At 52.1% G+C, this 24,253-nt stretch overlaps 9 protein-coding genes across 9 annotated transcripts; 7 read left to right on the forward strand and 2 right to left on the reverse strand.

Annotated features, from left to right (window-relative positions):
• Window positions 1–101: 101 nt before the first annotated feature.
• On the forward strand, window positions 102–3,324 carry SEPMUDRAFT_148093 (uncharacterized protein). The gene has a single exon (XM_016904698.1). The coding sequence runs from the start codon at window positions 109–111 to the stop codon at window positions 2,479–2,481; it is 2,373 nt and encodes a 790-aa protein (XP_016762483.1). The 5' UTR covers window positions 102–108; the 3' UTR covers window positions 2,482–3,324.
• A 770-nt stretch (window positions 3,325–4,094) lies between these two features.
• On the forward strand, window positions 4,095–4,841 carry SEPMUDRAFT_106690 (uncharacterized protein; the record flags this gene model as incomplete). The annotated part of the gene is made up of 1 exon (XM_016900649.1): window positions 4,095–4,841. The coding sequence occupies one exon, from the start codon at window positions 4,095–4,097 to the stop codon at window positions 4,839–4,841; it is 747 nt and encodes a 248-aa protein (XP_016762484.1).
• A 491-nt stretch (window positions 4,842–5,332) lies between these two features.
• SEPMUDRAFT_140134 (uncharacterized protein) lies at window positions 5,333–6,706 on the forward strand (the record flags this gene model as incomplete). Its single annotated transcript, XM_016902925.1, has 2 exons — window positions 5,333–5,954; window positions 6,102–6,706. 2 exons carry the CDS (start codon window positions 5,333–5,335, stop codon window positions 6,704–6,706), a joined length of 1,227 nt encoding a protein of 408 aa, XP_016762485.1.
• Window positions 6,707–7,930: 1,224 nt separating this feature from the next.
• SEPMUDRAFT_148094 (uncharacterized protein) lies at window positions 7,931–10,065 on the reverse strand. Its single transcript, XM_016904699.1, has one exon. The coding sequence runs from the start codon at window positions 9,941–9,943 to the stop codon at window positions 8,330–8,332; it is 1,614 nt and encodes a 537-aa protein (XP_016762486.1). The 5' UTR covers window positions 9,944–10,065; the 3' UTR covers window positions 7,931–8,329.
• Window positions 10,066–12,776: 2,711 nt separating this feature from the next.
• SEPMUDRAFT_148095 (uncharacterized protein) lies at window positions 12,777–13,402 on the forward strand. Its single transcript, XM_016904700.1, has one exon. It carries the CDS (start codon window positions 12,900–12,902, stop codon window positions 13,320–13,322), a length of 423 nt encoding a protein of 140 aa, XP_016762487.1. The 5' UTR covers window positions 12,777–12,899; the 3' UTR covers window positions 13,323–13,402.
• Window positions 13,403–14,933: 1,531 nt separating this feature from the next.
• On the forward strand, window positions 14,934–15,248 carry SEPMUDRAFT_124550 (uncharacterized protein; the record flags this gene model as incomplete). Its single annotated transcript, XM_016901923.1, has 1 exon — window positions 14,934–15,248. A coding segment is annotated over one exon (315 nt), but the record flags the coding sequence as incomplete, so codon positions are not given.
• A 113-nt stretch (window positions 15,249–15,361) lies between these two features.
• On the reverse strand, window positions 15,362–19,793 carry SEPMUDRAFT_132042 (kinesin-domain-containing protein). Its single transcript, XM_016902466.1, has 2 exons — window positions 18,900–19,793; window positions 15,362–18,828 (listed from the first exon to the last, which is right to left on the reverse strand). The coding sequence occupies exons 1-2, from the start codon at window positions 19,106–19,108 to the stop codon at window positions 15,822–15,824; spliced, it is 3,216 nt and encodes a 1,071-aa protein (XP_016762489.1). The 5' UTR covers window positions 19,109–19,793; the 3' UTR covers window positions 15,362–15,821.
• Window positions 19,794–20,082: 289 nt separating this feature from the next.
• SEPMUDRAFT_132044 (uncharacterized protein) lies at window positions 20,083–23,765 on the forward strand (the record flags this gene model as incomplete). The annotated part of the gene is made up of 3 exons (XM_016902467.1): window positions 20,083–20,346; window positions 20,417–20,634; window positions 20,703–23,765. The coding sequence occupies exon 3, from the start codon at window positions 21,885–21,887 to the stop codon at window positions 23,763–23,765; it is 1,881 nt and encodes a 626-aa protein (XP_016762490.1). The 5' UTR covers window positions 20,083–20,346; window positions 20,417–20,634; window positions 20,703–21,884.
• SEPMUDRAFT_40615 (GroES-like protein) lies at window positions 20,225–21,439 on the forward strand (the record flags this gene model as incomplete). Its single annotated transcript, XM_016908791.1, has 3 exons — window positions 20,225–20,346; window positions 20,417–20,634; window positions 20,703–21,439. 3 exons carry the CDS (start codon window positions 20,225–20,227, stop codon window positions 21,437–21,439), a joined length of 1,077 nt encoding a protein of 358 aa, XP_016762491.1.
• Window positions 23,766–24,253: the final 488 nt, after the last annotated feature.

Consider the following 24,253-nt stretch of genomic DNA (forward strand, 5'->3'; position numbering starts at 1 on the left):
ACTGGCTGGTAGTGATGACAGCCGTCGGGCGATATTGATTCACTAGGTGCTGGTCGTTCTGTGATGACAGACTTTCTAGAATAATTGATGAGTGTACATGCCTGATTGATGGAGGAAAAGAAGAAGAAGAATCACCACACCATGAACCTCTCACAAAAGCCTATCACTGATGATATAGCGCCTACTACAGATGAGGACGAGATTATCGGATATGCGGATCCATGGATCGTGTCACCAGGAGACTTGGTAAATGTCAAAGTGTCCTCTACCGACGCCGAATATCGTTGGAGCTTGATCCGTTTGATCAATGGACTGCTGCCTCTCCCGGAAGCACCACCGCTACGAAGCGAGATTATTATTCCTGAGAGCAGTAAGACGCAGCAACATGGCTCTTTCAAGCTGGCGGCTCCTGGGTCTTATGCTGTTGTCGATAGCTGGCCACTGGAGGGGAACAACACAGTAATGGAGGCAGGAGGACGATTATCGGGTGTTCGCTTGGGATTTTTCGTACAGCCGTGGATGACCGAGTGTCGGCATTTGCAGACGTTGGTTTCGACTTTGGATGTCGACAGTTTGGCTGGGTTTGCTCTATTCCTGGACACTTCTGGTCAGCTATGTTGTATCGTTGGGGACGGCAGTACAGTGCAAAGACAAAACACGGGCATTCATCTGCGTCGATGGCGATGGTCACGCATCAGTTGCACGATCAAAGGCAGACAAGTGCGCCTCCAAGTTGTACCAGTGTCGCGCTTGGTGGAACCGGCACCTGCAAGCTCAGTCTTTGAGAATTGTGCCATCAACGAAGTGAAGTTCGCGGGAAATGTGCCGCTCACGCTAGCTGCGGGCTTCTTTGGTTTCGAGCAACAGGCCACACTCAAGCCCGATTCTTGTTTCAGTGGCAAGCTCGACTCCTTCACACTGGAAACTCAGCATTCGACAGCAGGAGACTTTTCACTCTGGGCACAATATGACTTTGCCAAAGACATCAACTCGGACCGGGTTGTGGACACTTCTGGCGCCAACAGACATGGACAGTTGAAGAATGCACCAACCCGAGCCGTCAAAGGCCATGATTGGGATGGATCAGAACCAGACTGGACAAAGGCCAAGTACGGATATGGCGCCATCCATTTTCATGACGACGACCTCGACGATGCAGATTGGCCCACAGATTTTACTGTCACCGTCCCAGATGATGCCGTCTCCGGCGCGTATGGCGTGGCAGTGAAGGGCACCAGTAGTGGAACGGAAGACATCATCACCTTCTTCGTCACGCCAAAACATGATCGAGTGACGACTCGTCGTGGCGCTCCAGTGGCCTTCGTGATGCCGACTTTCACATATCTGGCATATGCCAATGAACGCATGTACGATCAAGACCGTGCATCGCGCCTCGAGCTGGCGGGAGGCGTGTCCATGCGAAAGGACAAACACTTTGCTCGCATGAATCGAAGGTCGGATCTAGGCATCAGCATGTACGACGTCCATAACGATGGCTCGGGGGGCGTCTTCTCCAGTGCCAAGCGTCCCATCCTCAACATGCGTCCCGACTACATCAACTGGGCCTTTCATCGACCTCGTGAGTTTCCCGCCGATCTTCTCATGCTCGGCTTCCTCGAGAAACATTTGGGCAAAGGTGGTTATGATGTCCTGACGGAACACGACCTTCACCTCCGAGGCTTCTCGGCAGTACAGCACTACAACGTGCTCATCACCGGCTCACATCCCGAGTATCCGAGCCTCACAGAGCTGGACGTATATGCAGAGTACCTCAAGACCGGAGGCTCCGTCATGTACTTGGGAGGAAACGGCTTCTACTGGTGCTCGGAGACCCATCCGGAGCGACCACATCGCATGGAAGTCCGGAAGGGTGATCAGGGATGCCGATCCATCACTTTGCCGGCTGGCGAGCGTATACATCAGATCAATGGCGCACATGGCGGGCTTTGGAGATCTCGCGGCAGAGCAGCGCAAGTCATGTTTGGCGTCGGCAGCGATGCTTGTGGCTCAGGTCCCGGAGTTCCATACCGAGTGTATCAGCATGTCCTGCAGCAGAAAGAGTTCTCCTGGCTGTGGCGTGATCTCCAACCGGACTCTTCCGGCAACCTCCTGGTCGGCAGTGAGGGTTTCGGCGGCGGCGCTTCTGGTGATGAGATTGATCGCTTGGACTATGACCTGGGTACGCCGAGCAATGCTGTGCTCCTTGCCACCGCGAATGACCACGATGATAGCTTTGCTCTCTTCAACGAAGAGGCCATGTTCCCCATGATCAACACCACAGCTTCTGTATGCGATAAGGTGCGTAGTGACATGGTCTACTACGAGACGAGTGCCGGTGGAGCTGTCTTCAGTGTAGGCAGCATTAACTGGTACTGTTCCCTGGGCTGGAAGGCGTACGACAATGATGTGGCTGTGCTCACGCGGAACGTGTTGGACGAGTTTATGCGGAAGGGGGCAAGTAAAGGAGAGCCTAAGCTCTAGCGACCTCGAAGCTTTTTCATAGGCAATGAAAAGATCTCCAGATTGGTCGCTGTATAGCTCAAGGCTACCGGTCGTTGCCGTTGCACGTCGTCCTTGCTAGTGACTTTGGTAAAGTCCAGCGGTCTTGAGGGTGGTTCCGACGAATTTCCGTCCTTGATGCTATCCAAGTAGTAGATCAAGCCTGCTCAAAGCAGCGTAGCCAATAGCCACATCACGGAGAGAGAGGACTGACAACGGATCTTTTCCCCTGCCCTGGTAGTAGCATCATTCCCCACAACTATGCTCCAAGCTATCATTCCAGCTGTGTTGTTGTGATGGGACTCGCCGTGACACGCAGGGTCTTCTGCTTGGGTCACACCGTCACAGTAGTGAATAGGTAGCTTCTTCCGGGATTGTCACAAGACGATTGCGTACTGCCTGAGCCCTAATCCGCCGTGTAAAGTTGCCAATCACTCTAGGTCGCCGTCCCTCGAGCCCTTTCATGCATCTGAGCCCGTTTGACGATATCGGCGAGCTTATTGCCATCCAGCCGTGGAGCAAACCGCTTGATAGGTTTGACAAGGACCGGCGATACCACCTATTGTATCGCATTTCTCCATGATTACCCCGAAAGCTTCAGAACTTGGTCTCATCATTGTATACTCCGCAGCCGTTGTGCATCCTGCAGGCTTCTTGGTCCGACCATACATTTCTCGATACGTCCCACGTGCGAATGCTTCAATCCTGGTCTTCTCTCGGTCGTTGCGGTCCAGGTGGGCTCCGTAGAGGGGTCTAACCTTCTTCCTTCTTCCTATCCCAGTATGTACTTGGACGCCTCTGATCTGGCGAAGTGGTGCGACTTTCCCCTCAATCGAGCTGGTTGTTGAGAAGATGATTATTGGACCGGCCCTGCTCTGGCTCTGGAGAGATGCCTACCAGTACAGATGACACTGGTAACTGGCCTGCTCAGTTCGCTTAAACCCTCATTCGAGGCATGTCTTTCTGTGTTTACACCTTTTCCCAGCATTCTCCTGCTTCCCTGGTTGATTTGGATATTATTGGAGAAGAGATCGAAGATGAACTTTCAATGATATACATGTAGCCGATGTTCTACCGGATGTTGTGATCCCGTGACGACAAAAGTCACATGACATGCTGCCAAGTTTCACGTGCACAAGAGCAGGTATCTCTCCCATATTGCCTAGATTCCTCTCATAACTGGCTTCCTCTTACATACCTGATACCTCCTACACATGCAAGAATACGATTACGAGGAGTTACATCCCTTGATACAACCAGTCTCACCGAGCTGACGTCCACGTTTGATTCCTTGCGTGGTCTGCGCAGGCTGTATGTACGCCCTTGACCTCGTCCGCACCAAAATATCCCTCATGCGGAGACTAGCTACCTTCTACAGTAGTCTTGGCTCTGGTGGCAGATGGTATGGTAGTCCATCGATGTTCTTCTGAGAGGGTCGGCAGCATGACACACAAAGAGAAGGTCATTGTTGGCTGTGCGTCCCATCTAGATCTCATGCTGGCTGGAAGCGGACACTTGTATCTATAACAAAGAACAATGGCCATCGCTCCTTGCCATTTGACGACGCTCGTCAAGCAAGTGATGAGCTCGCTAGAATGATGCCCACTGTGCCACTGAGCATGGCCACTCGTATACCTCCCGCCGCAGACGAGGGCGGCCGTGTCATCCGCGTTACTCGCCATGTACAATACCCAGCAGATCACATGTTCCTCAGCAGCAGAGAGCCCTCCGAGATTATGCAATACGCTCGAGACGCGACCATGGCCCGCGGCCGCATCCTCTACGAAGTCATAGACGCATACCGGGGACAAAACGGCGTCATAGGCTATATCGTACCTGCTTCCATTCTCTCCGAAGCGATCCAGAATGGTCGAAAGATTAATGGCAGCGCACAGCATCGTCATCATCTGTCTCAAAAAGAGCGAGCTGCTTTTGCCGATGCACGTCGAACAGTGCTAGACCAGTTTCCCGGGATCGATGAGACTGCCGTGAGGTTGGTGGTTGAGAGACTACTGAGGCCACATGGCACGCATATCACAAGGTCCAACATGGAAAAGGCGGTCGTCGATTACATTATTTATATGTGGACATCATATCGCTTCCGAGTCGATCAGGGCGAGTCCAAAGCATCCGCAATGGAGGCCGTCAAGCCGCGCGTGAGAGAGCTTTTGAAGACTTGGCTGGCTCCCAATGTTCCTACTGCTGGGCTGTATGATCTCTGGCGACGTTGGGACTTACTTGATGCCCGGATGGAAGGATTCCACCCATCAAGCGCGCTGACATACTACGCGGGCAAAGAGACGATGGCGAACTTGGTGGGCAGGTCGCGGGCTTTTGCATAAAAGAAGCATTTCGCGTGATGATGCTCCTGCACTCGTGTTGTAAAGACTACCGCCAAGATCAATCTGCAACACCTAAGACTACTTCTTGCACAATCTGATACCTAGTTCTGTCTGTCCTCAACTTGGCTCAATATGAACAAACTCTCCTCATGCAATACGAGAGTTCTAGACTTCTGGTTACCTCAGACAACATGCAAGCTCCAAGCTCAAGCTTTTCTCCACATTTCTATGGTTCTCAACTGCTCTCCGCACTCGTCATCAACTATTGAACTGTGTTGGTTCACCAAGTAAATGACTCTCAAGTGTGACTGTGTAACATCCCATACACCCTGCTCCGTCTGCGTACACTCCTTGGAAAGGTGGACAAGAATAGGCGGACACTGTTCCCGGCGGCAGGCTAATAATATCTACCTACCTGACCTTGTGTCCTGGAAGCCCTGGACTGCTGCCATTATCCATACACTTTTTGTTTTACCAATCTCACGGATTTCATGCCTAGAACAGCGCTCATCACCGACGGTAGTAGCATTGCAGGGATCGCTTTGCTCGACTTCTTGAAGCACAGATGTTCGCGAGACGAGTGGGCTCGAATCGTGGTGGTATCCCAGCCTGGAGCGCCGAGGACGAACAACAACAACAACAACAACAACAACAACAACAACAGTGGTACCTGTAGTGATGATGCCGGAAGAGTTCATTTTGTACAGCTCGACTTCTCTGAACGTCCACGTGCACTCATCGAGCACATGACCGAGTCGTGTGCAGACGTGACCCACGCCTACTTTTGCTCTTATGCCCATGAGGACAATCCGGTGATATTGAACCGCGCGAATACCGCTCTATTCGAGAACTTCCTTCTCGCTTTGACTTGCGTGGCACCAGGCTTGGCAAACTGCACGCTCATCCACACCGATAGCAGCAGGTATTACGGCTCGCATCTCTGTCCCGTGCCTACACCCTGTCGTGAGGACGACCCTAGACGGGGCGACCCCGAAGACAATTTCCAACACGCCCAGGAAGATTTCCTCGCCACGCTCCAGACCAACCAAGCATGGACCTGGAATGTTGTCCGACCAGAGTCTATCATGGTTGATACTAGTAGTCCTAGTCCTAGTACCACCACCAGTAGTAGTACTACTATTACTACGCTCGGCAACAGCACTGTCATAACGGATCCGCTGTGCACCAATCACAACAATCACAATAATCTTACTCATCATCATCGTAATAACAACAACAACAACAGCAACAACAACATAGCCTTGACATTAGCCATGTACTTCCTCATCACCCGAGAACTGGCCGAAGAAGCCAGGATGCCCTCGAATCAGCGATACTGGAACGGAAGTTCCTCCTCCGCCCTCAGTGACTCGGCCCTGCTGGCCCAATTCACCCTCTGGATTTCCATGACCGATGAATGTGCCAACGAGGCCTTCAATTTCGCCAATGGCGACCATTTCACTTGGCAATTCATGTGGCCCCGCTTAGCTGCCTATTTCGGCGCATATGCCACTCCAGACCAGCACTTTCGACTGACTGAGCCCGAAATCATAGGAGGAGGAGGAGGAGGAAGAAAAAAAGTATTCCCATTGCAGCAAGAGTTTCGTCTTGTTGACTGGGCACAACAGGATGATGATAAAAAGTCCGTATGGGAGAGAATGTGTGACGAAGCAGGTATCCCAGAAGCCAAAGCGAGCTTCGAAGCAGGTTGTTGGAGTACATTGGATGCACTGTTTCAACGCACTTGGTCTACGACATTGAGTATGAATAAAGCGCGGAAATTCGGCTGGACGGGGTTTGCGGATTCGTTTGAGTCCTTTGTGCACGCGTTTGAGCGTCTCTCGGAGAATAGCGAGATATTATAATGATTTTTCCTTGCTGAATCTACCAGTCTACCTTGCCTTACGGTCCTTACCTAGGTAACTACCTACCTGATTGATTGGAAGATTCCATCTTGGTATGTATGTGATCGCGCCGATAGATTTTCATGTACAGTACATTCCTAGGAGGTACTACTGCAGCCGCGTATCGCCTTTCATCGCTATAAAACTGGTCTAGCACCTACATTTAGTCTAGCGATTAGATTGGATACACCAAGGAATGATTCGAATGAATGAATTGCATATGAATGGAAAAGAATACCGATATAATACTTTTATTTTAATACCTACCTTAGGTATGATATCGTATACCTACTAACCTCTATCGGAAACGCCAAGACATGACCTGCCAAGTGGGCTCGCTCGGTTTGGTCTCCGCCTTTCCTCCATCGCGCACCTTCACATCATTATCATCCACATCAACATCATCATCATCATCACCATCATCACACATCCCAACTAGTCCCCGAAGCTACAGTACTAGGTACGACAGACCTATACCAAAACGCCAAGCCACCGAGCCGAGGGAGGCTAAGATATTCTTCTTATTCTTCTTCTTATGCCATGGATGCCAATGGGCTTCAGCAATCTAGGTACTATCTAGTCTTCTTACTACTAGTCTACTAGTCTACTACTACCTGACTACTGCATCGGCGGAATCCGATCTCACAGCCACCATCGCCAAGGTGCGCTTTTTTATGCACAAGAGGGGAATCCACGGGAACGCCAAGGAATTGTCCTCTCAATCCTCCCTCCCGCTCCCTTTCTCCCTCCCTCTCTCTCTCTCTTCGGCGCCGATTTTTTGCCTTGGGGGAGGGGGAGAAGAGAGTTTGGGGAGAAGAAAAAAAAAAAAATATGAAGAAATATGGTTATATAATACTCACTACTCGCAGGTGCGTGCTACTTGCACAGAAACAGCACAGTACTGCTGGAGACCATGTGAACCCGGAAGTTGTTTTTTGGTATTCTCTCTCTCCCTCTCCTCTGGGTGGCACACGACTGTCTCTTCGTTATACAGCTATGAAGTTGTGTACATGTTGATGAAAGAAGGGAAAAATCAACAATGTGCGCGCGATACTACTTCCATCCCCAACCACCGCCATCCTGCCCCTCCTGGAACTCGTGGATCTGGGTAATTTCGTTGCTCATGGCTTGTGCCTTTGTTGTTGTTGGCATTGTTGTCCTTTTTTTTTGTTCTTTTTTTGTTCTTTTTGTTGAAAACCTGAAATTTCATGTTGTAATGTGCATGACCTGCCAGAAGAGAAAAGACGAATTATGGATGCACAGCCTGATTCATCGCGTGTGTCAGCAAGAACCCCGATCGCTCCAGGCGAATACATTTGCTGTTGGAATTCTGCCGTGACTATCCAGCTGTTTTTGGTGTAAAGAAGAAGAAAACCAACAAAAAAGCCAGAGCGTGCTCGCGGGAGGCTTTCCTCATCATGTGCGTGTGCGTGTGCGTGTGCGTGCGTGCGTGCGTGCGTGTATGTGTGTGTGCGTGCGTGTGTGTTTGTGTGTGTCGGACATTCTCGTTGGACTGATGCGTGCGTAACTACATGTACCTTACTCTCGGTCTGGCCGGCGGCTTCTTTTCTGATATGAGACTGTTTACTGTGTCTGGCAATTCGGGTTCGGCTCGTGAGCGGGCTTCAGATCTGTATCAGGTGATGGCGGGATGGCGACCATGGCCAACAGTCGACGGTACTTATCGCGAGCGGTCTCGAGGAACACGAACGCTTCCATGTACGTTTCCATCGCATCGAAAGGCAAGTGATGCACCTGGAGTCGCTGCATCACTGTCCCCACCACCTCGAGGCCGTTCTCCGGCACCTGATCGCTCAATGCAAAGATGGTCACCAGTGCCCAGAGCAGGATTTGGTCGTACACCGGCAAACACACGACGCTTCGGGACAGATCCGTCACCTCCTCGCACATACCACACATATCGATATCCTTTGTCCCCGCCTCTTCCGCGCTACTGGCCAGGAATGTCACCAGACTCACTCCCGCAGCTTGCAGGATGATGTGGACTTCGAGGTTGATCCGCTCGCCGTCCTTGTCCCGCGACCAGTAGTCCGACTCGGTGAGGACATCTTTCAGGCGTGGCTTGGTGTTGAAGCTGAGCACCGTCGAGGCGAGTTCCCGAAGAGTCCGTGCTCGGTCGGGGCCAGGGGGCATCTTCTCGACCTTGAGTACCGCTTGACAGCTGCGCACCAACCGCTGATCCAAATACGTCCTCCCTGCCGTCCATGCAAATCCCGCATTCGTCTCCGCCTCCAGCTCGACGATCCTGGGAAGCTCCGGCGAATACGTCGGCCCTGGCTGTTCCACGCCGGTCTTGGTGCCAAAGGTGTTGGCAAAGGTCATAATCTGGCCCTTGAGATCGTGTGGTTGCTCGTGATCTTTGAAGTGCGGCTGCAACAGTCGGAGTCCGTCACAGTGTGCCTGACACGCTTCCCGCGACCCAAACCAGTGCTCCCAACTGCCCAGGACCGCGATCCCTATCAGCAGGCCGAAATCGTTGTGGAAGCCGGCCGAGGAGGCGTCGAGCCTCTTGTTGATACTTTTAATCGCCATGTGTCGGAACTTCAGTACCATGATCTGTGCCGAAGAGGCGCTGCCCATCTTCGAGCCCACCTGGGCAGCAGCCGCCAGCATCAGGGACCAAAAGCATGCGGGGCTGGCCAGCGCCATTTGCGGGAGTTCTTTTTGCCATGAATAATGGCGGCCGTAGCGGCGATCGTCCTGCGTGGGCAGTCGTAGATCCAGTAGGGGAGCGACATGGCCCATGAAAACCTTGAAAAGTGAAAATAGCACATTCGAGTCTTTGATTGAGTCGAAATCTATCGGTTGCGTTCGAAACGGGTCGAATTGTCCACAGGCGATGGCGAATGCAGCGGGACTGGTTATTTGCGGGAGAGAGGCCTCGATCTGTCCGTACTTGGTGTTCGGCTCATGCGCCGACACTGCGACCGAGGAGGGCTCATACTGGCGACGATGTGCGCTGGAGCGCTTCTGGTGCGTCGCTGCGATGGTGGCCTTGCGTCGTCCCGCCGATGCCAAAGCTGCTTGCCGCCGCACAATCTTACGGATGACTGCAGGATCATTGCTTTCCGGTAGCTCTTGTAGGTCGTCTGGTTCTGGCTTTGACTTACTCCGAGGATGCAGCGATGGCCTTTTACCAGGATTCAAGACAATGACACCGTGCTTGCCCGTCTGCATCGTGTCCAGAATGCACAGAAAAAGTCTCTCTCCGGGTGGGCAGCAAGCTGTCGATGCGAGAAGTGCTCCGTAATACCATCGAGGAGTCTAATGCGTTGCCCTCCGTACGTACGATCTTTCCGGTTCCGGGTATATGTTGTGGTGGTGTCTGGTTTACGCTGGTCGATCACTCGATCGGATGCAGTTTCGTTGTGCCAATATGATGGGCAGGGGCGGGAGGGCCAGATCGAAAGACAGTCAGCATAGTTTATGGGATAAGTGAGCCGCCCGCAAGCACCGCCGTCTTGGTCTTGCTGTCCTGTCCCTGCTGTCCCTGCTGTCCTCTCCTTGGTGAGAGGGAGGCCCAAGGACAATCCAAGAGCAGCAACAAGCGGAGCACTGGAGCAGAATCACGCACTCCGATCAGCGGACCACTAGCGTCGGTCGCCAAGCATAATGCGGATAACGCTAGCAGAGCACAGCCGGGAGGAGCCTTGCGGCTATTCGCGTCGAATTTGCTTCTATGGGACCAAGCCTCGTCAGCGTTCAGGGGTACGCAATACACTCAGGGCTCACCCCTGAAAGCCCCTTGTCCAATGAGAAATCGCTCCAGATCCTCTTGGTCGACTCGAAATGCCGACTTCACCTGCCACATTTGACACGTGATGATGATGATGATCTCATGAGCAGCCTACGATACAGCCATCTATAGCGAGTCTGTTTCGGGGTTGCTGGCCTCCTTTATTTTCCCCCTTTGACCTTCATCTGCTCTCCATTATCCGGCTGCGGCTGCTGCCACACTGTACTGCTGCTGGCCTGCTGCTGTACGATCACACAATATGCCTGTCGACATGCTTTCTCCTGCAGCACCGACCAGGACACGCATCGAGTTTCCACACCGTCGGAGACATTTAGACTTCCAGCAGCACAGGCAGAACAGCTACATTGGGGCATGAGACCACTACTTTTCTCCCGGGGCCTTCGGGCTCATCAACCTATATTGACCACTGCTCCACCGCGACGAGGTCCGAGGGATGACAGTACCGTCGACACTATGGATCTGTCGTCGTCCTGTCGCGCCCACGACCGTGAGGACATGGCGAACGATCATATGTCCTCCGCTCCGCCGCCAGCTTCAGCAAGGCGTTTGACCGAGCTGCTCTGACCCTGGCAGTGCTTGCACGAAATGACTATTGCGGCAAGCAGTGCGAGCAGACGTTACCACGTCTTCCATTCTCGGACTGCAGACGTATCCCGGGTATCTTCCGTGAGTCTTGGCAGATTTTCCAGGATTGCAGCAAATCAATAGACCTGAAGGGCTCGCGTTTTACCCCCCACGCATTACACTTCAAGGCGGAAGAGAGGCCGTCGCTCGAACCTTGATTCATAGACGGTTCTCGCCGGCAGCAAAAGTGAGTGAACAAGCAGCACGGCCACCACATTACTCGTCCAAAGTGACCACACGGTCCACACCCACAGCTTGGCCACGACCGCACGCGGAGCATACCGTGTTGTCAGACCTTGTCAGCCACTCTGAGCCTGGTGTCAACCACGCTCTGACGTTGTCAAAGCTACCAGATGCCTGGAAACCTCGCAGTCTGGTATCGCAGGATACTCGTGATCACTGATCACCAGTCACTCATTACTCTGCTGGCTGGCTGGCTGGCGCCCCTCGACCTGTCCGCAGGAAGAATATCGGGCGAAAAATGACTAGAACCTAGTGAAGAGATCATACTGCTACATCATGCGCCGACTATATGTCTTTCCAGCTGGTGAAGCCGCCGAGCTCCTCAATAATAACCTTTCCCCTCGAACTGTCTATTATCGCAGTCTTCAGTATTTAAGCTCTCCTGACTACTGCATTGCAGCATTAAGCAGGATTGATCATGTGGTTCCGAAAAACTAACATCCCTATCGTTGAAACGCCCAGGAAGAACGCACGAGACACCAGGAATCGTTATTATTGAAAGCAACCAGCGAAGAGAGTGTTGGAAACTGCGGACGCAAGCGCCACAGTGCTGCGCGGACTTTAAAATTCCCCCAAGTCTGATGTGTCGAGGGTAAGCTATTGCTCAAAGGCTACTGCTACCTCTTCGCTAGCATTTTTTTGCCAAAAGAACGTGCTTCCACAATACGGTCGAATCTGCATTCCTGTTACCTTAGTGAGCAAGGAACGCCCAGGGCTGGTCTTTTGATCGAAAACGACTCGTTCTCATCGCGGTACTAAGTCGACACTCGAACGAGGCCAGCCAGACAGACCCTCAGGCAGGTCACTGTCGTTGTTGGTCCTTCACACAGTTGGTACGTTAGTGCAAAGTCAGTACTGACACGAGTGATGCGTGGCTCACCTCTCTTAAGGTTGTAATTATGTGCTATTGTTGGCTGGCAGACGGTCCGGGGATGCTCATAACCGGGTGCCCAAAAAGAAGCGCCTAAATGCAGAGCCCTGTCATCATGCTGTTACAACAAATCAAGAAAAAGATCGCACATATGGCCGGGTCGCCTCTGTCTCATACACATCATCATGCCACAATTTCGAACACACCTCCATCGTTCTTGGTGCCCTCCCTCCCCGCCGGCATCATAACTTCAAACGCATCGAGCTTGGGAGCGTTCGAGAGGAACATATCCTTTCTTCTCTCCACTCCATTTCGAGGAAATCAAATATATCCTTGCTACACAACCCTCCCCCAAGAAGAAAAAAATTTCAGTCGCCCGCGTTCCATGGTCAAGTCTGACAAGGCGAGTGCATCACAACCACCATCACCACCACCACCACTACCACCAGGTACCACATGTCAAGTCTACACGACAATCCGTGGCGATGGCAAACAACGCCGCTCAGGAGACCTCGAAGCGGACTCCGACGGTTGAACAACAGAAACAACAACAACACCACCCCACGAAAAAGCAGCGGCAGCAGCAGCAGCAGGATGGTGGAAGGCCGGACAACAACAATAACAATAGCAACAATAACATGCCTCCCCGAAGACTATATTGGGTCGGAAATCCTCTGTTCGCTCTCACGCCGGTCCTGTTGTCATCATCATCAACACCATCAACATCATCAACATCAACATCCTCAACACCATCATCATCAACATCCACCAAGGGAACACACGACCAACCGCGTCAGATTCCTCCTCTACCGCCGGCTTCATTGCCTTTTGCTTCTTCCTCTTCCGTCCACAAGAATCATCACAATCAAAATGAGAAAAGTGGCGGATATCCAGAAGCAGAAGAAGAAAAGGAAGAAAAGGAAAAATCTCTGCGGGATCACCGGGGGGCAAAAATGAGGAAAACTTCTCTTGGTAGCGAAATGGGGAAGAATCGAGAGAATGGTGGTGGTGGTGGTGCTGCTGCTGCTGCTGCTACTGCGAGGAAAGATGTGAAAATGTGATCGATGATGAGGATGAGGATGAGGAGGAGGATGATGATGAGAATTTCTCGCACAAGCACAGGACTGTGGATGAAAACAATCGATCGATAAATCTATAAAAGCCCATCATCGCAGCCCTCGTCGTGGGTCTCTTACGATCGCCTCAAAGGCTGAGGGAGATATGTACTACTGGCTGGCTGGCTGGCTGGCTTGATTGATATGATGGAATCTCAACGCCACCTTCAGCACGCGCGACGATGAATGAAAAAAAAGCGCCTTTGTGGTTGGTCTCCTGACTCACGTGTCATGCTTCGGTCCAATAAATGTCATCGTTCAAAATTGGAGAAAAGGAAATCACCACCCCAGCAAGCAGGGCAGAAGGTACGCCATCACTTTTGGAACGAAAAAAAAATTGCATCCGCTGACGATGATATGCTAGAGTTTCATAGACTTTCTAGAAAAGAATTTCCCCAGTGGCTTTCGAGGACGCCGAAAAAAAAAACATCAATTTTTGGGACTATTTTGCGTCTGCATCTGCATCTGCATTACTCAAGAGGGATAGAAGGAATCGCTACTCCTCAAAAGTTAGGTAAAGGGGCGGCGGCTATTCCCATTCTCTATCGATATTATTATTTATCATGCATGTAAGATATATATCTATCTACTGAACCCAACGCGAAACCTTTGGCCGGATTATTCCTCCGTCGTTCCATTCTACGCCGTCAAACCCCGATTTCATAGCCCCCCCCCCCCCCCTTCCCCTTTCCCTGTTGATACAGTTTTGCTTTAGCCTCGTGATTCTTGGAACGATGGGACCAACCAAAGATGCATGGCAGAATCGTCCGTGCAGCAAAGGGAGAGAAAGATAAAGAAAAAAAAAGACCATATCTGCAGTCTCAAATACCATAAGCCACAGACTGAATAAACCGAATAATTGGTTAGTTGGTTATTTGGCTGGCTACCCGGACCGGTGGACACTTACTTACTCTTACCTTATTCTCGTATTCCTTTTCTTTTTTGTTTTTTTCATCTAGTTAGGAGGAAGTTCTGAAGCCTTGTTGATGTTCCCTGCAAAAACTACATCGTTCTTCTTTATCGTCAGCATCGTTATCGTCATCCGGCTATATTCACTTGTATATATATGTATGACTGTATGTATGTTGTCGAGAGAGATTTTTCTGAAACAAAATAGAGGAATATCCTTGTAGGAGGTAGTAAGGTACATTACCTACCTATACCTATATAGGCGAAAGGAATGCTGAGTCAGCAACGGCAAACTACCTTAGCTTACCCTAAGCCTAAGGTATCTAACGCGCTGACCTTACCTTTAACCCTTGCCACTGCATACTATCTATCTATCTGTCTACATACCTGACTACTCTGTACGCTGTACTCTGTACTAAACCATCAACGCAAAAATTTCAATTCCCACCACAGCATACGAAACAGTACTGCTTTCACATCCACCCCCCTCCTTCTCCGCACTCTCTCGTCAGAACAAAAAAAGGAAAATGCCAACCAAACTCCTCACGCTCCACCCACCTCCTCCTGCTCGGAAATCTGACACCAACACCAATAATAACAAGAATAACAATAACATGATGACATTCGAACTCCCTCCCAATCACAAGAGCAAGAAAAAAGGCAAAAAGAAAGAAGAAAAAGAAAAAGAAGAACCTCGAAAATTCGATTCTTCGAATACTTGTTCGGTGTTTCTGGATTCTGCGATTTTGGAAAGGAAGAGAAGAAGACGAGAACGAGAACGACGACGGGAAGGAGGGGAAGGACAGCGGCAGCAGCAGTAGAGAAATGAGGGTTAGGAGAAGGAAACAGAGGAATCACGACAGACGAGGAAAAGACACAGGGGAAAAGAGAGAAAAAGAGCATCCGTCATCACCACGTGAAGAGAGTACAGCACAGCACAGCACGGCGACAAGCACGGATTAAAACAGTACGAAGCGAGTTGCAAAAACACCAGGCATGACCGAAAGTAGTGCTTGTGATAGTGTCATTGATCATTCAGAGTTATGGCTGTCATCATACAGTCGGGGTCATACGAGAGATGAAGTAAGTCTTTGAACTTGCTTCGTGCTAGCAGCAGTAGTAGTCTGCAATCAAAGCAACGCTGCGCTTCAACGCTGACAATAGTAGTAGTAACAGTAGCAATTGATCAAATCCGGCCGTGGTCCCCTTGGCCTTTCCCAAATGAGGTACTCTTGCCTACGGGACAAATACCTCGTGAAGTTCCACCAATACCCTAGGTGTACATTATCCATGGACCGATGAAAGACAACCCAAAGTCAACATGCCGATAACGCCAGTCCTCCTGCGATCATTTCCAGTAGGCCCAAGTTCATATATGCCAGTCATCGCTCCGCGCTCGTTCGCATGATGATACACGCTTCCAGGGGTGGTCTCCATCAGTCCAGTCTCGCCTGTACCAGCTTGTCACGAACCAACTACTGGCAGGTATAGGATGGTCACTTGTTCAATCTATATGTGACGGTTACACAGCCTCCTCTAACGCCAAACTGGCTTCGAGCCTCCTGCGCTTCCTGGCACGATGCTACTAACACGGGAATGAGGACGACCGTTAGGCCCGGTTGGCGTCTCGCGTGGAGTGTTCATATCGAACATACTCTGGCGATGGCGAAGTCCCTGTACTGCCCGCGCAACAGGTGGTCCATTGTTCTTGACAACCGATCCAGTGCGCGGTGACAGAATGTTGCTATGGCTGGCAGATTCGCGAACACCAATCCGACGTGCATGTGATGCCGAGAACGATGTATCGGTTGGGGACGACGCCACCACCGGCTGCGCTGCCGTGGGACTGCGCCGGCGGTGGGCACGGTCGCTGGCACGTTGACGAGCAGCGTTGCTGCCAATCGAGTTGCGACCACTCACCGAAGAGCGCTTCTTCTTGGCCATTGCTGCGCGAATCTGCTGAGACGACTCACGATCTGTGAATGAATGTTCCAGGTCAGAACCAGTAGATCCATCACTATGCTCCGAAATGGTCTTCACCGAACGCAATGTACTACTATGTGGTGCACGATTACCAAGTTCCCGCAGAGGGCTCGATTCATCGTCGCTAGAGAACGAACCTATACCGAGAGAAAAGGTGGGTGCGGGAGGCATGATGGCGGGCGAGTCTGAGCCTGTTTTGCTCCCTTTGGTCAATGCACCAATGGCAAAGCGACCAGTGCCGGCTGGAGTCTTGCGAATCTCGCTGTTCTGTGTGGGGGCAACGGGCAAAGGGCTGGATTCGGGATCGGCATCGTTCGCATCAAAGTCGGATGTAAACTTGGGAGGCTCAATACTCGTGGTCGAGTCATCATTGCTAGGGATAATGGGAGGCGTTGGAGCAGGCATCTTAGGTGTTGGTTGAAACTCGACCAATGCACCTGGCGTGGCTCCATCTTCGGCACCCTCGTCTCTCCATCTGACTCCACGCTTCTTTGTCGGCGACCTCTTTTTGGGAGTGCCTGCACCGAATGCAACCCCTTTGCGTGCCATACCCCCGAGCTTTTTGACATGCCTCCTAGGACTTGCCGAAGTGCCCCGAGCAGGGCTAGAGCTTTCGTGGAGTGATGATGAGTAGTACATCTCGGCCGCCACATTTGCTGGGATGGATGAGGGTACAGCTGCGGGGAGGGATGGTCTGGGTTGGGACGAAAGCGAAGCGCGGCTGGAAACGGACTGTCGTATCTTTCGCTTCATCGGAGAGGGTCCCATTAACGATTTGTGTTTGCGTGGTGTTCCCGAACGGCTGGGCGCCACCGCTGCGGTGATCTGGAGACCGCCGTCTGGCCTGATGATTTGTCCGACGCTGTCGGTGCAGGCTTGCAGGAGCTTACCCATGATCTCGCGACCTGCCTGCATCGCGTCCTCGTCAGTCATTTGCGTGAGCTGACTGATAATGGCAATGGTCTCAAATTGCGTCGTGAGCATCACATTCATCAGCCCGGATTCAGCCGTCTTCTCGGCGTCCAGCACCATCGCATGCATCTCCAGGTCCGCGCGATTCTTCAAGATCTCCACTTCCTTCAGCAGACTTGATGCCTCAGCACAATCAGCAGTAAAGCTATCGTTGCTTTCCAGCTGACGCAAGCCGTCTTGAAGTGCGGTGTCGATGGCCCGGGTCCAATTAAGCTTGTTTAACTTCTGGTGGTGATGCTGTCGACTGTGTTCCAGCTCGGTCAGAATGCCCGTTGCAGTCTTCCTCATGGACACCATGGCAGGCGCAGGCTCCTCGTCCTCGCGGGTTTCGCAGACTTGGTCGAATGCGCCCACCCAGCCACTGATTGCACCAATACGACGTTCTGTCTGGCGCAGTCTGCAGGTTGTATTGATCCTCTCCTTGCGCTCAGCAGCAGAATGATCGTATGCCAGTCGTACACGTTCGATGCTATCCTTCAAAACGCCATCCAATTTCGCCTCTGCCTTCTTGAACTTGGAAAATGCCTGTTTCTCGTAGTCTTTGAGGGTTGCTTGCAGCTCCTTGATCATTGCCATTTGCTCGTCGATCTTCTTGAGATAGTCCTTGACGTGACGGTCCACATTGTACACATTCCTGATGCTCTTGGTCTGAATGTTCTTCGCCCGGTTCGCGTATCGGAGGGTATTTTGCGTCTCGTCGAAATGCGCGCTGCTGGGGGACACGCAGACGATCATGACAGTCCGACAATTGCCGCCCAAGCTGAATTTGAGCAGACGCGTCAATTTGGAATTTCGGTAGGGAACGTGATTCTTCTTCCGTGGATCGCACAGGGCGTTGATGCAGGATCCGAGGGCGAGGAGGGACTTGTTGATGTTGGCACCCTCGAGCAAGCGCTCTCCCCTATTCTTCGTGGCCGAAGCGCGTTCGGAGCCTGCCAGATCGATAATGGAGAGGGTGGCAAAGGTGACGGGCTCGTTGACGGCGGCGTCACGGTCTTTGAGCGCCACATTGACCTGTAGGACGGCGTGAGATCGGGACGACGTGGCGTTGGCTTCGGTTGGTGACTGGGTGCGCAATGAATTGCCCTGGATGACCATATCCATGACTTCCTGCACGTTCTGCGGCTTGAGAGACGTGAGGCCGGCGACTGACACGGCCTGGTGGGAGTCCTCGCGCAACATAAGGCCCTGCTTCCCGCTCGAGCCAGCTGGGGCGAGCAGATCCCGGATGGTCTCGTTGTAGATCTCGAGATAGGACAGCGTCACTTCCACCTCCTTCGACTCTCGCAGCTCTTGCACCCGTTCGAACAACTCCTGCATTGTCATGAAGATGATTCCCGGCGACTGCACGGTACCAGTGATGGTATGCGTCTTTCCACAGCCCGTGGCGCCATATGCAAAGACGGTGGCATTGTAGCCGTCGAGAACCTGATCCAGCAGGGGCTGTGTCGTGGCGGCATAGACGTCGCATTGGGTGGTGTGTTCATCGAAGACGCGATCAAAGGCAAACGTCTGATCTTTGGAGCGCTTGCCCTGCGGCATGCGGCCAAATCTCTGCACCGCATTCTCTTCGGGTGGATCGAAGACTCTGGACAGACAATGTTAGCAGGTCCCCTTCCATCAGTGCACATTGCCGTGCTGCGTAAAGAATGAACGTACAGGCACTTCTCGTCCATGACCTTGATCACGGGGCGGATTCCCTTGCCGCCCAGCTTGGGCTTGGGCACGGCCGCCATGGAGCCATCGCCGAGGAAGAGAGGACCATCGTCGTGGCGGGTGAGCTGGGCGGCTTCCTGGATGGTGAAGGGGCGCACGCGGATGGTGACATTGATGCTCGACGCGCCATCAACGGGCAGCGCGACGGCCATGGGAGACGGTATTCGGGGTATCCACGGGAGGCAAGTCGGATGTGAACAATTCTGCTGTCACCATCGAGCAGGAGCGACTGGCAGCGATGACGGCGTGGTTCCTATGTATCTCTCCCGGTGAGTGGTGTGGAATGCGGATAGCAGGTGAGCACCCAAAGTGATGGGAAGCGAATCTCAGGGAAGCAGTAGGAAGGGAGGGAGGGAGGGAAATGAAAGAACGTCTGGGTGCAGTGCAGTGCAGTGGTGGTGGTGGTGGTGGAGGTGGTTAAAGCTCTGCTGCTCTGGCAGGTTGTGACTTGCAATCACCAATCTTTGGACCTTCTCTGCGGTCTGTCGCGTGTTGGCAAGCTGAAACACCTGCCAAGACAATCAACTCGCCGTCGTCCTGGACAACCAGGAGCGAGACCGAGACCCTCTCTGATCAATCTGCACGTGATCACGTCTACTCTGCTCTGCCATCTTCTCACCACCCACGGACGTTCTCATGCTTGTGCTCGACCCGATTGTCCACACCTCCTCCTCTTCTGCGCACCTTGTTCGGCGACACACACATCGAGTCCGTCCCTGAGGAGAGAGAGGCTTTTCCAGTTTGTTCTGGTCTGTACAGACATCACTCGGCCACCGACGCTACATGTGCTTACGGGCATTCTCACTACTGCTTCCTTGTCGCCTCGATATCATTCGCGTGGACCTGCAGTGGCTGAAACTGTTGTTGAAAGACTTGCTCTTGGATGCATCGAGTTGGAAGGACAACGGACAGCAAAGCGACCATGTGGGAACAGCGATCTAGGGATAGAACAAACACAACAGGTGTAGGTACCCCTCGGGTGTGGCTCCTCGGATGATGCAATGCGGTTGCGCGGAGACTGAGCTTCGCTTCGCTTCATCTGCTACTGTGGGTTTGGTGGGTGTGCAGCTGCAGTCTTCATCTAAATGTACGTAAGTGGTAGGAGGTAGCTACGAAGCGAGGAGGCCAACCATCGAGGCAAGTATGTAGGTCAAGTATTGTGCCTCTCTCATCTCATTCCATCCATCATGCTCCATACCCTCCGCATATCTGCCTCACGACGTCTATCACAAATCGCTGCTCAGACGCGAAACACTTCGAGCGCAAGCATGAAGGAAGCAGTGGTAGCCAAAGGGCCCACGGTCACCATTCAGGATGGCCCTCTACCACAGCCAGGGCCTTATCAAGTGGTCACGAAGGTGATGTACTCGGGCACAAATCCCAAAGATTGGTAGGTGCCTTGTGATGGAGCGAAATAATGGCTGCGTAGGTACATCAGGACTGATCGAAGGTGCACACAGGAAGCGACCAGAATTTGTACCCGACGCGAGACCAGTGAACCAAGGCGACGACATTTCTGGTATTGTGCATGAAGTGGGCGAGCGTGTCTCGGAGTTCAAACCAGGCGATCGCGTCTTTGCTTTTCACGAGATGATGCAGCCGGGAGGCAGTTATGCCGAGTATGCGGTATCGTGGTCTGCTACGACAGCGCACCTACCTGCACACGTCTCGTTCCAAGGTACGCGACACACCTCAGCCATGGCTTCCTGACATATTGGTGTCCCCACTAATCACATCGTCTCTCAGAGGGCGCTGCCATTCCCCTGGCCGCTCTGACCGCAGCGGTGGGCCTCTTCGCCCGCCTCCAGCTCCCAGCACCATTTACACCTCCTTCAGCTGCCATCAATAAGGCTTCCAACGCCTCTCGTCCTTCCACACCGCTCATCATATACGGCGCTGCCTCGGCAGTCGGCTCTTACGCTGTGCAACTGGCTTGTCGCGCAAACATCCACCCTCTGATTTGCGTAGCAGGGAAGGGCACTCCACACGTCGAAGGCTTCATCGATCGAAGCAAAGGCGACACCATCATCGATTACAGACAGGGCAACGAGGCTGTTGTCAAAGGTCTGAACGCCGCTGCCGCTCAGCATGGTGGCAAGATTGAGTATGCATTCGATGCGGTATCCGAAAAAGGCAGTGTGGAGAACATTGGACAGGTACTCGACCAGGAGATGGGTCGCGTCACTTTCGTCCTGCCTGGGAAGCAATACGATCTCCCAGGGAACATCAAGCAGAGTCTGACCACGGTCGGGAGCGTCCACGGCGTGCCTGATGATCTGAAAGACTTTGGGCACGTATATTTCAGGTATATCGCGAAGGGACTCGAGGAGGGCTGGTTCAAGCCTCAGCCACAAGAGGTCATTCCTGGTGGGCTGGAAGGTGTGCAGACTGCGTTGAGCAACTTGAAAGAAGGCAAAGCGAGTGCTACAAAATACGTGCTGCGTATCGCGGACACACCGGGCTTGGAGGCACATGAGCAATGAGTTTACAGACTGGCTTCGGCTGCCCCGTCGAGCGCTGCGATCAACGGAGGAGTAATAGCCTGGCGGCATAGAGTCAAGCGTCGCATATCCTCTGATGGATCTACTTTGACAGCTTTCAGCCTGTTGTCCGGAGCACAAACTCCAGGCATGACGGTGTTGCACACACGACACGCGCAGACTGCGACCACGTGCTCACGTTCACCAGTACACTCGCCAATCTCGCGTCTACGTTCGGAACAAAGACTTGATGCCTATGAATAGCTCCAGTGGCCATCTCATACCGCTATGGCATTGTCGTCGTCTCGAAGCCTTGACAAAGCAACCAACCTATTCATTGTCCATGCAAAGATGCCGCTTCTTAATACATTACAGTGGCAAGTTTGCTCTCCCATCACTTTCCACGTAATACTTCTTTTCTGCTGAACATTTACCGCCTTCGTTCATCATGGTTGACAGAATCAATAACCGTCATCTGAACAAGAACATTTTGGAAACTTTCGGGCTGGACCCGACCATTGGCCAAACATTTTACGACAGCGATTCCGATTCTTCTGGCTTCGAAGAGGCAGAGCGGGTCGATTTTGGTGGAGATGCCGCATCGCCGACGTGGAATGCCGGCGTTGGTGCTTTCCGGAGGCATCACACGGTGTTTGTGAACTATCCTGCGCTCAATTTGCTGACGAGTCCGACAGAAGAGTTTCTCATGAACAAGCCTCAAAGTCCCAAAGAGCGCTATGCACCACATCCTTTAGTCCGTGACGACGAAGTGATGCGACATGCTGCTCGCGACAAGATTACAGATAATGGTTTTTACTCCGTCTACAGATGTGACCAAGATGTTCCCAATCCCTGCGTCCGCGAGTTCACCAACTCCGACATCTTCATCGATGTGGAAGAAGCGATCAAGTGCCATGGCAAGACCGACCTCAGTGTAGTGATGTTCAAAGACAACGCACGTCCCGAGCTTGGGCCTCAGATCCGGATACGCCGCTTGACGAGATTCATTTGGGGGAAAATAGTCGATTACAACGAGCAAGACTATACTTTTGTCCTCAAAGACTTCCTGTCAATGACAAAGATTGGTTCGACCAAAATCAACCCGACGTGGTTTCAGGACCTCGTTCATCTCATGGGTGTCGAAAGTGACCGAGCCGCTCGCTTCATCGCATTTCAGCTTGAACATTATACAACCACCGGAACCCCACGCAAGGACCTTCTTGACAATTACACCAAATTCCACAAGAGCTTCGGTGCAGAACCTCGCTGGTTCGAAGACTTTGATGCACATCTCTCCCTCATCGTCCAGGAGCACAAGACCCCGGCGTACAAGCTGGCCCCGAAGTGCATGTACTGCCGTCTCAAGTGCGAGCTCGACGTCTCTCTCCCTTGCTCCAAAGACCACGTCATCCACGAGGCATGCCTCATGGGAATTTGTCGTTCCACAGACATCGTCAAAGTTGCCTGCCTCATCTGCAACACCCGAATCTTCACCAACCCAGACCGCATCAACGAGCTAAAATTCAACGTCCACCCCGACGGCCTATTCTACCACGATGACCGCTACACCGACTGGGAAAACTACGAAAAATCCTGCTCCGACCTCGACAGCACATCAGCTTCCACCAATACCTTCCCCATCACCGTTAACCGCACCTTCCTGTCCCACCTCTGGCGTCACGTGGTCCGAGAAAGCATCGAACCCAACATTCCCGAACACCTCCGCTTCGACGTCCCCGACGAATACACCCTCCTCGAATCCCTCGTCGAAGGCCAATTCATGCATCTCGAAGGCGTCCGAACCACCATTGCTTCCCTCGACCGTTGGATCAAACGCCGTGTGTATTTTCGTTTCCGATCCGATTTCTTGAAATGGAACCTCGAACAAGCCCTGACTCCCGATGAGAAGAGAATGCTTGCACGTGGCAGTCATGAATTTATGCAGAAAATCGCCTTGCGAAGAGGGTGGTACGATGCGTATTTGAAGAATTTGAATCGCACGTTGCAGTTCTTGTCCATGAGGTGTTGTGCCTGTTCAGCGTCATCGTCGTCGTCATCATCGTCGGAACAGGGACAACAGGGTATTCATAGTGTGTATGGTTACCATTGGCATGGTTATCGAGACTTTTATAATCCCAGAATGGTGGAGCGAGAACAGGAGATTGCTACAACTGCGAGAAGGGAGATTTATGAGTGGCAGGGGAGTCAGGCGGGAAAGAGGATGATGGAGTTGTTTGAGATTGAGGTGAAGAAGGGGGAGGGAGGGAAGAGTCATCATGGAAGCAAGGATGGGAGGAAGGAGGGGAGGAGGGAGGGAAAGGTTAGGTGAGGTGGGAATTGGATGATCGGGTAATGAGGATGTTATTCGATGAGGATTTTTTGTTATTTACATCCTATGTACATATGCGCTGGTCGTGTGTAAACAAAGTATTTGTAGAAGTGTTGTGTGACACTGTTTTATTTTCTTTTTTCCATTAAAAAGAACTCCCCCGCCCCCAACCCCCATTTCCACCGTCTCTTCACGCATTCGTAAATCTCTCTTCGAAACGGTATACACAATCAACCGAGGCATTGAATATTTCCATGTTGTCTGTCAAGCAAAAGCTGCTGGTCTCGACTCGTCGGGTAGTATAGAGGACAGGATGAATAAGACATATATAAGTCAACATGGGATATCATTCAACTTTCTCGTAGTACATGAGTCATCATCTCTTTGTTTCAATCACCAAATCATGCGCTGCCGCCCAGTGTACCTAAGGTAGGGACTCCCAAAACGCCTTGTTCTTCTTGTGTTCCCCCTTCATGTACTCGTGAGAG

The sequence above is a fragment of the Sphaerulina musiva genome, assembly GCF_000320565.1.
Source record: "Sphaerulina musiva SO2202 unplaced genomic scaffold SEPMUscaffold_3, whole genome shotgun sequence".
Taxonomy (NCBI): domain Eukaryota; kingdom Fungi; phylum Ascomycota; class Dothideomycetes; order Mycosphaerellales; family Mycosphaerellaceae; genus Sphaerulina; species Sphaerulina musiva.

What these genes read in the sequence shown, in the direction of transcription:
- SEPMUDRAFT_148094 (XM_016904699.1), bottom strand. Translation starts at nt 9,943, where the DNA reads ATGCAGACGGGCAAGCACGGTGTCATTGTCTTGAATCCTGGTAAAAGG.
- SEPMUDRAFT_148093 (XM_016904698.1), top strand. Translation starts at nt 109, where the DNA reads ATGGAGGAAAAGAAGAAGAAGAATCACCACACCATGAACCTCTCACAA.
- SEPMUDRAFT_148095 (XM_016904700.1), top strand. Translation starts at nt 12,900, where the DNA reads ATGCCTCCCCGAAGACTATATTGGGTCGGAAATCCTCTGTTCGCTCTC.
- SEPMUDRAFT_132042 (XM_016902466.1), bottom strand. Translation starts at nt 19,108, where the DNA reads ATGGCCGTCGCGCTGCCCGTTGATGGCGCGTCGAGCATCAATGTCACC. An exon ending in GTCATGGACGAGAAGTGCCT is followed by an intron (nt 18,829 to 18,899) that starts GTACGTTCATTC and finishes TTGTCTGTCCAG; the next exon opens with AGTCTTCGATCCACCCGAAG.